This window comes from Castor canadensis, chromosome 5 (assembly GCF_047511655.1).
Source record: "Castor canadensis chromosome 5, mCasCan1.hap1v2, whole genome shotgun sequence".
NCBI lineage: Eukaryota > Metazoa > Chordata > Mammalia > Rodentia > Castoridae > Castor > Castor canadensis.
In genome coordinates this window covers 182029668-182043712 of record NC_133390.1, presented here as the reverse complement: position 1 = coordinate 182043712, position 14045 = coordinate 182029668, and the positions used below count along the sequence as shown (strand labels likewise).

The window sequence follows — 14045 nt, the reverse complement described above, 5'->3', positions numbered from 1 at the left end:
ACGTCACAACACTCAGGCACCTGGATAGATACTCAGGGGGAGAGGCTACTCGCTGAACTCCACCCAACACACTTTCTTCTGTGGCCTCAGGTCACACCAGCCCTCAACCCTCCCCACCTGCCTGCCACCCTCCCCGCTCTTGGTCCCCTGGATCTATGGCTACCACAGTTCATGGGTGGGGACAGCTCTCTGTGCCTGCTTTACCTCAAGTGTCCACGTTCACACCTCAACAGTCCCAGCTGCCACCACAAACACTCGCGGCACAGTGTCAGTGCCCTCCTGTTTGACAAGACAGTTGACACTGTTCAGGGCCCATGCTGGCTCCACCCCACGCACACGCATGGTCGTGGGGCGGGCACTCACCCCTCTCATCAGACTGCAGCTGTGCCTCCAGGTCCTCAGGGGACACGTAGAACTCAGTCTCCTCGCCCTCGGGTGCCTTAGGTTTGCACTTCCCACAGCAGCAGTTGAAGCAACAGCACAGGCAGCAGCAGCAGTAGCAGCAGGTGAGGAGGCCGCAGAAGACGAACAGGGCCTGGGGGAGAGAATTCTGGCACTGCGTGGTCTCAAGGCCCACTGCAGGCCATAGTACATGGGATCTCCCTAGGGAGAAGAGCTGCAGAAGATGTGCCTCAGGCTAAGGGCATGCTTTCCAGATGAGGACATATAAAGAACTTGAAAGGGGAAGGCAGGAGAGACAGAACGAGATCAGCTGCTTAAAGAGAAGACATTTATAAAGATGGAACTGAGTGCTGACCAGTAAAAACCAAAAATCAGCTTCCTACAGCTAACAGCCAAGGGGATAATTTTTACTCTTTGGTCTTATATGTAGACAAGGAAAGTGTAAGGTTAATAAAAAAATAAATCTGAAGTTAGATTTCAAGAAATCTTCCTTGATAATAGAAAACCTGTCCACATTATGATGAAAGGCTTATTTCCTACCTCAATCCTTTTAAGTACTTAAGTGCCACACATCAGAGAAAGTCATGTTGATGCAAATGGTTCTGTGTGACCCTGCTCCATGCATGCTGTGCAGTGTACCTGCCATGGACAGGCTGGCATATCAACTGCACAGTACATGGGATAAGGACGGCCACAAGCAAGAAACCATATCTCCAGTGTGGAGCACCTGAATCGAATGCACAGATGCTTCAATATATGCAATTCTACCAGGCACAGTGCTTTCAGAGTCATGCAACTTGATGCCTGCTCCCCCTCCTCACCTTGGCCCACCAGCTGGAGAGCACGAAGTAGGTGTTGACATTCTCTTCCCCAAACTGCTCAGCCACATAGAGCCCCAGCGAACCATACTTGTCATAGATGTTTCTTTTTGTGGCATCTGTCAGGATGGCGTGGGCGTTGTTGATCTCCTTAAACTTGTCTGCAGCCTCTGGGTTATCGGGGTTCTTGTCAGGGTGATATTTCAGAGCAAGCTTCCTGCAAACCAAAACCATTTCCTGGCTCTCTCTTGGTCTTGCATTTCATGCTCATCCATCAGTGTGCCCAGGAGAAGAAATTTTTATCCATTATCAACTCAATCTCCAACTTTACAGAGGTCTGTAATGTCAGGGTCAAAATAAATCTCTGCCATGGCTTCAGGGCAAACCTCCCCCAATCCATCCATGCATGGGAAGGGAGCCCTGACTTAGTAAGGGCTGGGTTCAACCCACAGCACTCACTCCCGCAAACTTTCAAAGGGAAGTCTTACTTCTGACCTCTAGTGTCTTAGCTAGCTAACTGCATATTTGCTTAACAAGAGAATAAGGCACAGAGGGGTTAAATAATGGCAGTGTAGTGCAAGAACACAAGAGGACTACTGGAGGCACCTTAATTGGTGACAATGCCCCCCTCTCTTCTAGGTTACAGCATGACACTGTAAGTAAGTTTGGGGCTTTTTTTTTTTTTTTTTTAAGCAGTACTGGGGTTTGAACTCAGGTTCTTTACCATTTGAGCCACACCTCCAACCCTAGAGATAAGTTATTGAAATCAGAAGAACAGGACAGAGAAGACACCTCACCACTGTACTAAAGCAAGCACACCCTTTAGCACTGCAAAGTTCTACAGCACTGACTGTGCCTGAGGGTCTCATCAGGGGCAGACCCCAGCCCTTTTCTGACTGTGCACAGCTGTTAACATCTACGAAGTGGTTTTTTTTGTTGTTGTTGCTAAGAGAACGTCAATAAACATTTTTAAGCTAGAAGGATCACCACACATACAAAGATGCAACAGAACTGTTAACCAGTTACATGCTAAATGCAATGATTTTTGGTAAAATGTAAATTAAAACTACATGAGGGCCTGTGTTCTTCTGGGGGGGACACTGGCCCACGCACGGCCTCTTACCGATAGGATTTCTTTATGTCATCTGAGGTTGCATTCTTGTCCAGCCCGAGAACGTGGTATAGTGATTCCCCAGAGGTAGAGAGTGAGCGCTGCCGCTGGTCAGCCATGTTAGGTTAATCTGTAAGAGAAGATTGAGGAGATTATCAACAAGTAATCTCAGGCTTGGATAAAATTCCAAGCCTGCAGCTGATGGATTTCACTCCCTATGAGTGTTCAAAGCAAAGAATCAAAACATGGGATTATATGTGTGCAGAGAAACCCCAACCCTTAAAAGGAGTGTAGGGAGCAATCCATTTAGGAGCCAGGTTTCTACACTGTGTGAAGTGCTGCAATGCTGCTCCCTCAGTATGGTGGGAAAATTAAAGATGCATATTGTAATCCCTAGAGCAACCTCTACATAAAAAAATGCAAAAAGAGACTGAGGCTGTATGTAGACAACTTGCCTAGCATGCACAAAAAAACCCAGGTTCAATCCCCAAAACTGCAAACCAAACAACAGCAACAAATGAGTGCCATTTTTCAGGAGACAAAGATCAGAAGGATTGCAGTGAGAAGCCAGCCTGGGGAAATAGTTCACTAGATCCTATCTCAAAAATATGCAACACGAAACAGGGCTGTAGGAATGGCTCAAGTGGTAAAGTACCTGCCTAGTAAGCATGAGGCCCTGAATTCAAACCCCAGTATCACAAAAAAAAAAAAAAAAAACCTGCCAGGTATAGTGGGTCACACCTATAATCCCAGCACCTGGGAGGTTAAAGCAGGAAGACATGAGTTGAGGGCCAGTTTCATAGCAAAAGCTTGTCTGGAAAAAAAAGATAAAACAGCATAGAAGAAGAAATGAGGGTATAGTGAGAGGCCTGGGTTCAATCCTCAGCAATACACACCCCCAGAACACAGGGAACAGACAAAATCAATTAGTAAATCTAAACATACTAAGTTCAAGGTTAGTGGACTGAAAACGCCAATGGTCAGAATGGATAAAATGCAAGACAATTATTATTTTAATACCCTATCTGAAATCAACACAAGAGATTTTAAGAAAGCAGGAAAATAATGACAATCTGACAACACTATCAGCCACAAGACCTAACTGATATGTATACAGTACCCAACATCTTCAGAGCAGACATTCTTTTTCAGTGCATTCTGTCCATTCACCAGGACATTCCATGTTGGGTCTTAAAACAGATTTCAATAAACTTTAGTGGATTAAAAGCATACACAGTACATTCCCTGCTCTTAATGGAATTAACCTAGACACCCAAAAGTAACATATTTAGGAAAACCTCAAATAATTGGTATTAAATTACATACTTCCAAACAACATATAGCTCAAAGAAGAAATTATGCAGGAAATTAGAAAAAAGAGTTTCTTTTGTAGTGCTAGAGGATGAATCCAGAGCCTTGCACATGCTAGACAAGCATTCTACCAGTGAGCTACACAAGTGTCCTTTTAAACAGATATAGTTTCTTTTTCTCTGGAGAACTCTAATACAACATATTAACTAAGACCTAAGATTTGACCATATGAGCTAGAAAACAGCCAGAATTGGCTATTACAGGCACAGTGGTGCATACCTATAATCCTAGCACTTGGAAGGCTGAGAGGGGAGGATGGAGAGTTCTAGGCCAGCCTGAGCTATAACAACAAATCCAAAAGAAATGGAAGAAAGGACATAATAACATGAAAATATTGAAAGAGCTTTTCCAAACAAAGCCAGGAGGCCTTTAGATAACTGAGCTTAGGCAGCACTGCAGGCACTGAGTAGAATGAACCGTGGACTTCTGGCATCTGGAACAGCTGACATTATGCTCTGAGGCTCAGGATACATATCAAGAGGTTATTGAAGTCTGTGTTTCAAATTCTAAGTATATACAATTCCCTGTCAGTCACATGGCCTCTGCACCTATTCTCAACTCCAAAGTGTCCCCACAAAAGAATGTTTCTGCCTGTAGTAAGTCAATGCTTATTATTACTCCCACCCTCCCTGTATTCAGGGGATTAGAGCTGATTTAGAAAGAACTATCTGAATCTGTTTCTTGAATTGCAGTTCCTAAGGCTGCAAATAAAGTCTTTTTAAATTGACTGACAAAGAACAAAATTTAACAAAACAGAAACAACCAACAGAGAAACTTAACATCAAATTAGTTCTCTGAAAACATTTTGAAAAAAAAAAAAAAAACAAAATTGAGGGCTCTGCCGGGCACTGGTGGCTCACGCCTATAATCCTAGCTACTCAGGAGGCAAAGATCAGCAGGATTAAGGTTCGAAGCCAGCCCAAGCAAATAGTTTGTGAGACCCTATCTTGAAAAAACCCCTTTTCAAAAGAAGGCTGGTGGAGTGGCTCAAGGTATAGGGTCTCAGTACCACGAAAAATAAAAAATTGAGGGCTGGGGATGCGGCCCAATGGAGAGAACTGATTGTTTTCTCCTCAAGCTTGGGAGGTAGGTGCACCACCATGTGAGCCCCCAGCCCCCAGCGGGAGAACACTTGCCTCCTGGGTGCAATTCTCTGGGCCCTTGCCATTCCCTCCACGACTACAGCAGAGTTATCCTTTCTTCAAGTGTTTGCCTTATGTCTTCATTCCTGAAGCAACTCCTACAGCCCTGTGATTTACAAGCCCTTTCTCACACACTGAAACTCATGTGAAGTAGGTGACTACCGGATGGGAGGCTGGTTGCCAGGGGGAGTCAGCCGAGGCTTTCAGAGACTGGAACCACGGAGAGAAAGTGCACAGTACTGAGGTCACTGCCAATGGTCAATGATTTAACCAGTCATTCATGCTGATGGGATGAAGCCTCCATAAAAACTGGGACCAGGGCTGATGGAGAGGCTCAAGTGGTAGAGTGCCTGCCTGGCAAGCATGAGGACTTGAATTCAAATCATAGCACCATTCCCCCCAAAAAAAACATATATCCTTTGTAGGGAGCTGGTAAATGTAAGTGCAGGGGCTGCAGAAATCTTGACTTATAGTCAGGTGGTCAGAAGCACAGGGAAAACAAACTAGGGCTTGGGATTGGCACTGTTAGGGACCGAGCCCTCCACCTGTGAGACCAGAACCAAATCCTACTGCAGGACACCCAGCTGGTGTTGACTGCAGCACTGACTCCTCACGTGGTATGTGAGAAAACACACACATGGTTATATAAGAATGATGTTGTTGAGAGCACGAGAAAGAGAGAAGGAGGGAGGAAGACAGAAAATGAACATTCAGGTCTACACAATTTTTCTACTAAATATTAAAGAATAGCATCAATCTCAGAAAAACACTTTCAAAAAAAAAAAAAGAAAAGAAAAGAGGAGGGAAACTTTTCCAATTTGGTTTTGGAGGCCAGCATAACCATGACACTAAGACCTGACAAAGACATTACCAAAACAAACAAAAACAAAAATCCCTGATAAACACACATGTAAAAATCCTTAGTAAACTATAGGACAAAGTTACATACACTATGATCAAGTAAATTTTCAAAACAAATCAATGTGCTTCACTGTATTAATAGAATGAGACAAACTATGAAATCATGTCAACAGATTAATCAGATTTTGGTAAAATTCAGCATCAATTCATGATTAAGAAATTTTTCAGCAAATTGGGAATCGAAGGGCTGCTTCCTCAGAGTCATACAGGACATCTACAAAAACCCAACAGCTAACACCATGCTTAGTAGTGAAATACTGAATGTCTTCTCTTAGAACACTGTACACCTATAATCCTAGAGGGCTGAGGCAGTAGGATCTTGAGCTCAAGGTCAGCATGGGCTACACTGTGAGATCCTATCTCCAAAAAAAAAAAACAAAAGAAATAAGCAAACAAAAAATTGCACTAAGAAAAATGTAAGGAGCATAAAGTTCAGGCAGACATAAAGCTGTCTCTATCTGTAGATGTTTACACTGAAAATCCTAAGGAATATACAAAACAACCAGAAATAAGGGAATTAGCAATGCCAGAGGACATAAGGGTAATTATTAACACACTCAAATTGTATTTTTAAAATTATAGGGGTGGGAGGGTGGTACTGGGGTTTGAACTCAGGGCTTCATACTTCCTAGGCAGGCACTCTACCACTTCAGCCATTCTGCCAGCCCCATATACCGTATTTTCTTAATTCATTCATCAGTTGTGGAACATCTGGGCTGTTTCCAAAGCTTGGCTCTTGAGAATAGTGCTGTAATAAACATGGGTGTGCAAATAGCTCTAATCATATCTTGACACATATTCCTTCGGGTATATGCCCAGGAGTGGTATGGCTGGATCATTCGGTAGTTCTATTTTTAGTTTTTTTGAGGAACCTCCATACTGTCTTTCAAAGCAGTCGTACTAATTTATATCTCTATGAACAGTGTAGAAGTCTTCCTTTTCCCCCACATCCTCACCAGCATTTGTTATTGGGTATTACTCATGGTAGCCGTTTGGACGGGAGTGAGGTGAAATCTCAATGTCATTTTGATTTGCACTTCCTTTAAGGCCAAGGATGTTGAGAATTTCTTCATGTATTTATTGGCCATTTGTATATCTTTTGAGAATAGCCTGTTCAGTTCATTTGCCCATTTATTCAGTGGTTGTTGCTTCTTTGCAAGGTTAGTTTTCTGAGTCAACTGTATTTTTACTTGATAGCAGCAACCAATTAGAAAATTTTATTATATATAAAAGTCATTTATAGCAGAAACCAAAGCCATAAATTATTTAGGATTAACATACAAGACCTAAACCTGAAACCTAAAGAACTCAGAACTAAAGAACTAAAAACATAGATATTCACTAAATTCACTTAATTCACTAAATTAAGGATCATTAAGATGTCAATTCTTCCCAAATTGATTTACGAATTTAACATAATCCTAACCAATCCTAGAAGGCTTTTTGTAGAAACTAATGTAAAAGTTCACATGGAAATTCAAGAGACCTAGATTTGTTACAGCAATATTAATAAGAAAAACAAAGTTAGGACTTATGCTATCTGATTTTAGAACTTACTGTAAGTCAGTGATCAAAATCACTTGTACAGGGCTAGGGGCCTGGCTCAAGTGGTAGAGCACCAGCCTAGCAAGCTTGAAGACCTGAGTTCAAACACCAGTACCCCCCAAAAAGACCACTTGTACTGGTGAAAAGACTGACACATAGGGCAACAGCAGATTATTAGGAGTTGAGTTCCACTTAAAGGCAAGCGATGAAATGGGAGAAAACAAACAAAATTACATGCATCTTGAAAATAATTCATATGCAAAACACATAAATAACGTTTTCACAACTCAATTACCAAAACAAAACCACAGATTTTTCTTTTAAGTAATGCTGGGGATCAAATCCAGGGCCTTACATATGCTAGGCAAGTGAAAAAAAAATTTTGGGGGGGGGGGGCGGGTACTGGGGCTTGAACTCAGAACTTACATCTTGAGCCACTCCACCAGCTCTTTTTTGTGATGGGTATTCTCAACACAGGGCCTCAAGGAACTATTTGCCCAGGCTGGCTTCGAACCACAATCCTCCTGATCTCTGCCTCCTGAGTAACTAGGATCAGAGACGTAAGCCACCAGCAACCAGCCAGTTTTTTTAAGTGGGCAAAAGATTTGGATACTTCAAAAAAGATATACAGATGACAACAGCACTTGCAAGCTATTCAACATCATTAGTCTTTTGTAAATGGAAAATAAAACCATGAGATAGTTACTATACACATTTACTAGAAAGATTTATACAGTCACTCACTGTGTAACACTCAGGATAGATTTTGAGAAATGTGCCCCTTAGGTGATTTTGTCATTGTGAGCTTCACAGAGTGTACCTTCACAAACCTGCTGCTCACTCACCTAGGCCATGTGGATTGCTATGTTGCTGTCAGGCTACAAAGCATGTCACTGTGAATACTGTGTGCAACTGTAACAGAATGCTGTTTACATAGCTGAGCACAGGAAAAAGTACAGTAAAATACTGTGCAGAAGATTTAGATCTGTTTGGGTACTTCCCATGAATGTAGATGCAGGATGGCAGTTGTGTGGGCAGTCAGTAAGTGATGAGTGAAAACGATAGGCTAGGACATGACTATACGCTGCTTTGGACTTTATGAACACTGCACACTTAGGACTACATAAAATTTATACATAAAGAGCCTTAGCTTTCTGCATCGTTTTTACTTAACATACTTTCCCCTTTAGAGATGGAGTTTCATTATATGACCCAGGAATGCTCCTGCTTCAGCTTTCCAAGCGGCTGGGACTGTGTGCAGCACTGTGACCAGCTCTAACATTTTAATTAAAAAACACCTTTTGAGGCCTGGAGTCGTGGTTCAAGCAGTAGAGTGCCAGCCTAGCAAGCACAAGGCCTTGAGTGCAACCCAAATATTGCTAAAAACCCAAAAACAATGATGAAAATACTTTTTGACTCTTTTGTAATATTTAGCTTAAAACACAATGTAGAGCTATACAAACCACATAAAAGCTCATAAGCTTATTTCCAATTTTTACTTTTTAAACTTTTTGGTTAAAAACTTAAGATTCTAGAACAGAAGGCAAAGCCCTGAGTTCAAACTCTAGTACTGCCAAAACCCACAAACAAACAAATAATAAAAACTAAGAGAACTAGGTACATAATGCAAGGAGGTGAGATATGCACTAACAACACCACACATACACCCCCTCCCTCCCCCCCACACACAATACAAGACCCCCAAAACCTATGCAGAATCATCCATGTCACTGATGTCACTGTCCTCTACCTCCACACTTTGTCTCACTGGAAGGAGCTGTCTCCTATGATGACAGCGAGGGACCTGCCTGGATGCTTCTTTTTTTTTTTTTCTTTTATCATTTTTGGGCAGTTCAGGGGTTTGAACTCAGGGCCTCACTCTGGCTAGGCAGGAGCTCTAGCTCTTGGACCACTCCACCAGCTTTTTTTGTGTTGGGTATTTTTTACTTATTTATTTTGTTTTGGCTTTTTTTTTCTTTCTCTCAGCTATACTACTACTGAGTGTATGAAACTGGTGTGTCAAACCTGCACTCCATGTTTTCTGCACCACTATCTACAATACCCAAACATAGAATCAACTGAGGTACCCTCTGCTGGATGAATGGATTTTAAAAAGGTGATAATGTTAGGTCATAAGAGAATGAAATCTTTCACTGGTGGCAAGATGGATGAAATTAGAGGACATTATGCTAAGTGAAATAATTCAGGTACAAAAAGACAACCACTACATCTTCTCATTCATTTCTGGAAACTGAAAAAGTTTACTTCAGAGGTAGAGAGTAGAGTACCGTCATTAGAAGACAGAAAGGGGAGGAAGGAGGAGAGGAGGAGCAAGGCTGGATAGGAGGTATCAAAATGTAGTCAGAAGGGCTGAAGGAGTGGTTCAAGTGGCAGAGCACTTGCCCAGCAAGCATGAGACAATCTTGAGTTCAATGCCAGTATAACCAACCAAACAAAAATTTTAAGGGCTAGGTATGGTAGCTCACACCTGTAATTCTGTCTATTTGGGAAATGGAAATAGGAAGATTACAGTCGAGGCTAGCCTGGGCAAAAAGTTACCAAGAAAACCAGCTGGATATGGTGGTGCATGTCCATAATTTTAGCTACATGAGAGGCAGGAGTAGGAGGATCATGGTCCAAAGCTGGTTAGCATGAGACCCTATCTGAAAATAACTAAAGCAAAGAGGGTTGGGATTATGGCTAGGCAAGGACCTGAGTTCAAACCCCAGTAACTAACACACACACACACACACACACACACACACACACACACACACACACACTTTTTTAAAAGAAGCTGGGCATGGTGGTACATGACTATAATCCCAGCTACTCAAGAGGCTGAGGAGGATCAAAAATTCAAGGCCACCCTGAGTAACTTAGTTAAACCCTGTTTTGAAATAAAAATAAAAAGCACTAGAGAGTAGCTCAGTGGTAATGCTTGGCTAGTAAGCATGAGGCCCTGCATTCAATGTCCAGTACCACACAAAACAAAATCACAATTAATAAAATAAAATTATAACCTGTGGTACATATATATCACGGAATACTATGCAGCAACAAAACGACCAATGTATACATCAACTTAGATGAATCTCCAGGGAATTAATTACTCTGAGCAGAAAAAGCCAGCCTCGAAAGATTACTGAATGACTCCATTCACTTAACATTTTCTGAAATGACAAAATGTCAGAAATGGAAGACAGAGCTGGAGGTTTGGCTCAAGTGGTAGAATGCCTGAGCAGCAAGCACGAAGCCCTGAGTTCAAACCCCAGTACCACATGGGCACTGGTGGCCTACACCTGTAATCCTAGCACTCAGGAGGCAGAGATCAGAAGGTCTGTGGTTTGCAAGCAGTCCAGGTAAATAGTTTACAAGACCTTGAAAAACCCATCACAAAAAAGGGCTGGTGGAGTGGCTCAAGATGAAGGCCCTGAGTTCAAATCTCAGTACCGCAAAAAAAAAAAAAAAAAAGAGAGAGAGAGAACGAGAGAAAGAAAGAAAGAAAAAGAAATGTAAGGCAGCATGGTGGTTGCCAGAGGTTAGGGACGGAGGAGAGTGTGATTATAAAAGGCAACGTGAAGGCCCCTATCAGGTTGGGACTGTCTAGCATCTTAATTCAATTGGTGATTCACAAACCTCACAGATGAGAGAAAGTGAAAATGGGAAATCTGAGTAAGACAAGAGGCTGATTCAATGTCGGTGTCTAGACTGTGATATTAAGATATGGCTTTATAGCTGGGCGCCAGTGGCTCACACCTGTAATCCTAGCTACTCAGGAGGCAGAGATCAGGAGGATCACGGTTCGAAGCCAGCCTGGACAAATAGTTCCTTGAGACCCAATCTCAAAAATACCCATCACAAAAAAGGGCTGGTGGAGTGGATGAAGATAAAGGCCCCAAGTTCAAATCTCAGTACTCTCACCAAAAAAAAAAAAAGGTATGGCTTCACAAAATATTACCACTATGGGGACTGGGGATATAGCTCAGTGACAGAGAGCTTGTTTAATTTGTATAAGGCCCTGAATTCAATCCCCAGTCGTTCCCCTCCACCCCCAATCAAAAAAAAAAAAAAAAAAAAAAACCCACTACAACTATGGCAAAGAAGGCAAAGGAGATTATTTCTTTTCTTTGCTTTGAGACAGGGTCTCACTATGTTCCCCAGGATGACTTTGAACTTGTGATCCAACTGCCTCAGCCTCAGGGGTACAGGGATTATAGGCAAAGTATATCATTTCTTACAATTATATGGAATCTACAATTACCTCTGTTACCACAGGTAATGGATCAATTCAATACTTCTTAATTTAGTGCATTAAAATATATTTTACCTGGACACAATATAACATTGTCACCAATAGCAATAGCCAGATGTAGTAAACTAGAAACTATAAAATATTGGAGAAAGAGAATTCAGGTATGACTGGGCCCAAAAGTCACCACTGGATTTAAAAACCAGAGACTGGCCGGATATGGTGGACATGCCTATAATCCCAGGCAGAGGTAACAGGATCGTGGTCCAAGGCCAGCCCAGACAAAATGAGGAGACCCTATCTGAAAAACAAATTAAAAGCAAAAGGACTGAGGGCCTGGCTTAAATGGTAGAGCACTTGCTTAGCAAGGACAAGACCCTAAGTTCAGTCCCCAATACCACCAAAAAAATAACAATAATAAGATATTAAATATAGAATCTGTCTATCCATCCTCCACCTGAACAAAGCTGAACACAAAGAATGTAACGTACCATCAGCAACAAAAAGGCATGGTATCTATTCTTCTTTGTTTTTTGCTTTTGGTACTGGGGTTTGAACTCCAGGACTCACACATGCTAGGCAAGCACACTTATCACTTGAACCCCAGCATGATGTCTAAAACTGCAACTAGACAGATTGTCTTTTTCTATTGCTCAAACTCAAGTTAAAAAACAAAACAAAACAATAAACAACATCTATAGGAAATGCTTACATGAAGTTACAAGGTGATGCTCCTAAAAAGGGGACTTCAAATGTCTCAACTACTTGTGCACTTGCTCAGAGAACAGTGACAGGCCAAGGCCTAGTTGCTGCTAGTAACCGAAGGGCAACCACCTGGGAAATGAGGAGATGGACAGTTTATAAACTCATTTCTAATTTTACAATCTACATATGATTACAGGCTACTATGTAAAAATAAGTTGATGCATTCATAATTACTACTAACAAACTCAGAAGCAACTAAAAAGTCTTTCAAAAATGAACAGATAGTTCGTGGCTCACGCCTATAATCCTAGCTGCTTGGGAGGCTGAGATCAGGAGGATGTGGTTCAAGGCCAGCCTAGACAAAGAAAGTTAGTGAGACCCCATCTCAATGGCATAGTGGCATGTGCCTGTCATCCCAAGCAATGCAGGAAACTGAGACTGGAAGGATTGCAGTTCCAGGCCAGTTCAGGCAAAAAAGTCTGCAAGATTCCCATCTCAATGGAAAAAAACTGGGTGTGGTTGGCACATACCTGTCATCCCAGCAACAGTAGAAAGTGTAAAACAGGAAATCATGGTCCAGGTCAGCCGGGACAAAAGGCAAGCCCCTACCCCTAAGATAACCAGAGGAAAAAGGGCTGGAATTCAAATTCCAGTACTGCAAACAATGAATAAACACTGTGGTCCATCCAATAATGGTATATTATTTAATGCTAAAAAGAAATGAACTACCAATCCATGAAAAGCCATGGAGGGATCATAAATGTATATTTAAGGAGCTAATATGAAAAGACTGCAGACTGTTTGATCCCAACTCCAGGACATTCTAGAAAAAGCATAAAGACAGAAGAACCATGTTTGCTAGTGGGGAGGGGAGAGCAATGGACAAGTAGAGCTGAAGACAGAGGATTTTCAGGGTAGTGAAACTATACTGCATGCTGCTATAATGGGGAACATTTGTCCAAACCCACAGAATGCTCACTAAGAGTAAACCCTAAGGTAAACTATGGAGCTTAGTTAATAATAATGTATCAATATTGGTTTATAAACTATAGCAAGAAAACACATTAATGCAAGATGTTAGTAATGAGGGCAGTACTCTGTACGTTCCCAATTTTTCTGTAATTTTAAAACTGCTCTAAAGAAGAATAGCAGCAATTTTAAAAATGAGTTTTGGTATCCTCCAAACTGAAGGCTATAACTTCAGCAAAACTGAACAGGTTCTAAAGACAGATCTCAGAATCACTACCTGAGCAGTAAAGCATAAAATAAGTGGATGAGAATAACAACACAATGATATGGTTGACAGCCAAGGCACAAAGATAAAACAAGGAAGTACCTTTTCTTCATTGGCCAGGAGTGGTGGTATAGGCCCATAATTCTAGTACTAGCAAGAGGACCTGAGTTCAAGGTTAGTCTGAGCTGTACAGTAAGAACCCCATCTCAAAAAAAGAGAGAGAAAGACCAGAACAGGACTAAGGATATAGTTCAGTGGTAGAGCACTTGCCCTAGCATGAGATAGGCCCTGGGTTCAATACCTGGTACAACAGAAAAAAAAAAAAAGAGCAAGACAAAGAAAACAGAAAATATAGTATAGTGGAAGAAAACAGGCTCCATCAAGTACCAAGTTTACATTAAATACACTGTCAACACTGAGATCTCCCAACACACTAAAAAGGTCCCGAAGTCTAAGGGAAAAATATTTTGAGCTTAGAATTCTATTACTAACCAAGTGTGAGGACAAAGGCAAGAGCTCCCGAAAAGTACTGCCATGAATTTCA

The 14045-nt window shown here is 41.7% G+C and overlaps 1 protein-coding gene across 3 annotated transcripts in view; it reads right to left on the bottom strand.

Annotated features, from left to right (window-relative positions):
- The window catches only part of Dnajc5 (DnaJ heat shock protein family (Hsp40) member C5), a 44314-nt gene that overhangs the window by 4275 nt on the left and 25994 nt on the right, over positions 1–14045 (bottom strand). Inside the window, exons 2-5 of one of the 3 annotated variants that reach the window (XR_002212205.2) lie at positions 2344–2461; positions 1224–1437; positions 364–535; positions 205–279 (exon numbers count right to left, since the gene is read on the bottom strand). Coding sequence is in view for 2 of the 3 variants with exons in the window: in XM_020161033.2 (XP_020016622.1) it covers positions 364–535; positions 1224–1437; positions 2344–2450 (493 nt within the window). In the remaining variant the exon portion in view is untranslated. Of the gene's footprint in view, positions 1–204; positions 280–363; positions 536–1223; positions 1438–2343; positions 2462–12274; positions 12396–14045 lie in introns of those variants that run through there. The other 2 variants (XM_020161033.2, XM_020161031.2) reach the window with 2 other exon arrangements.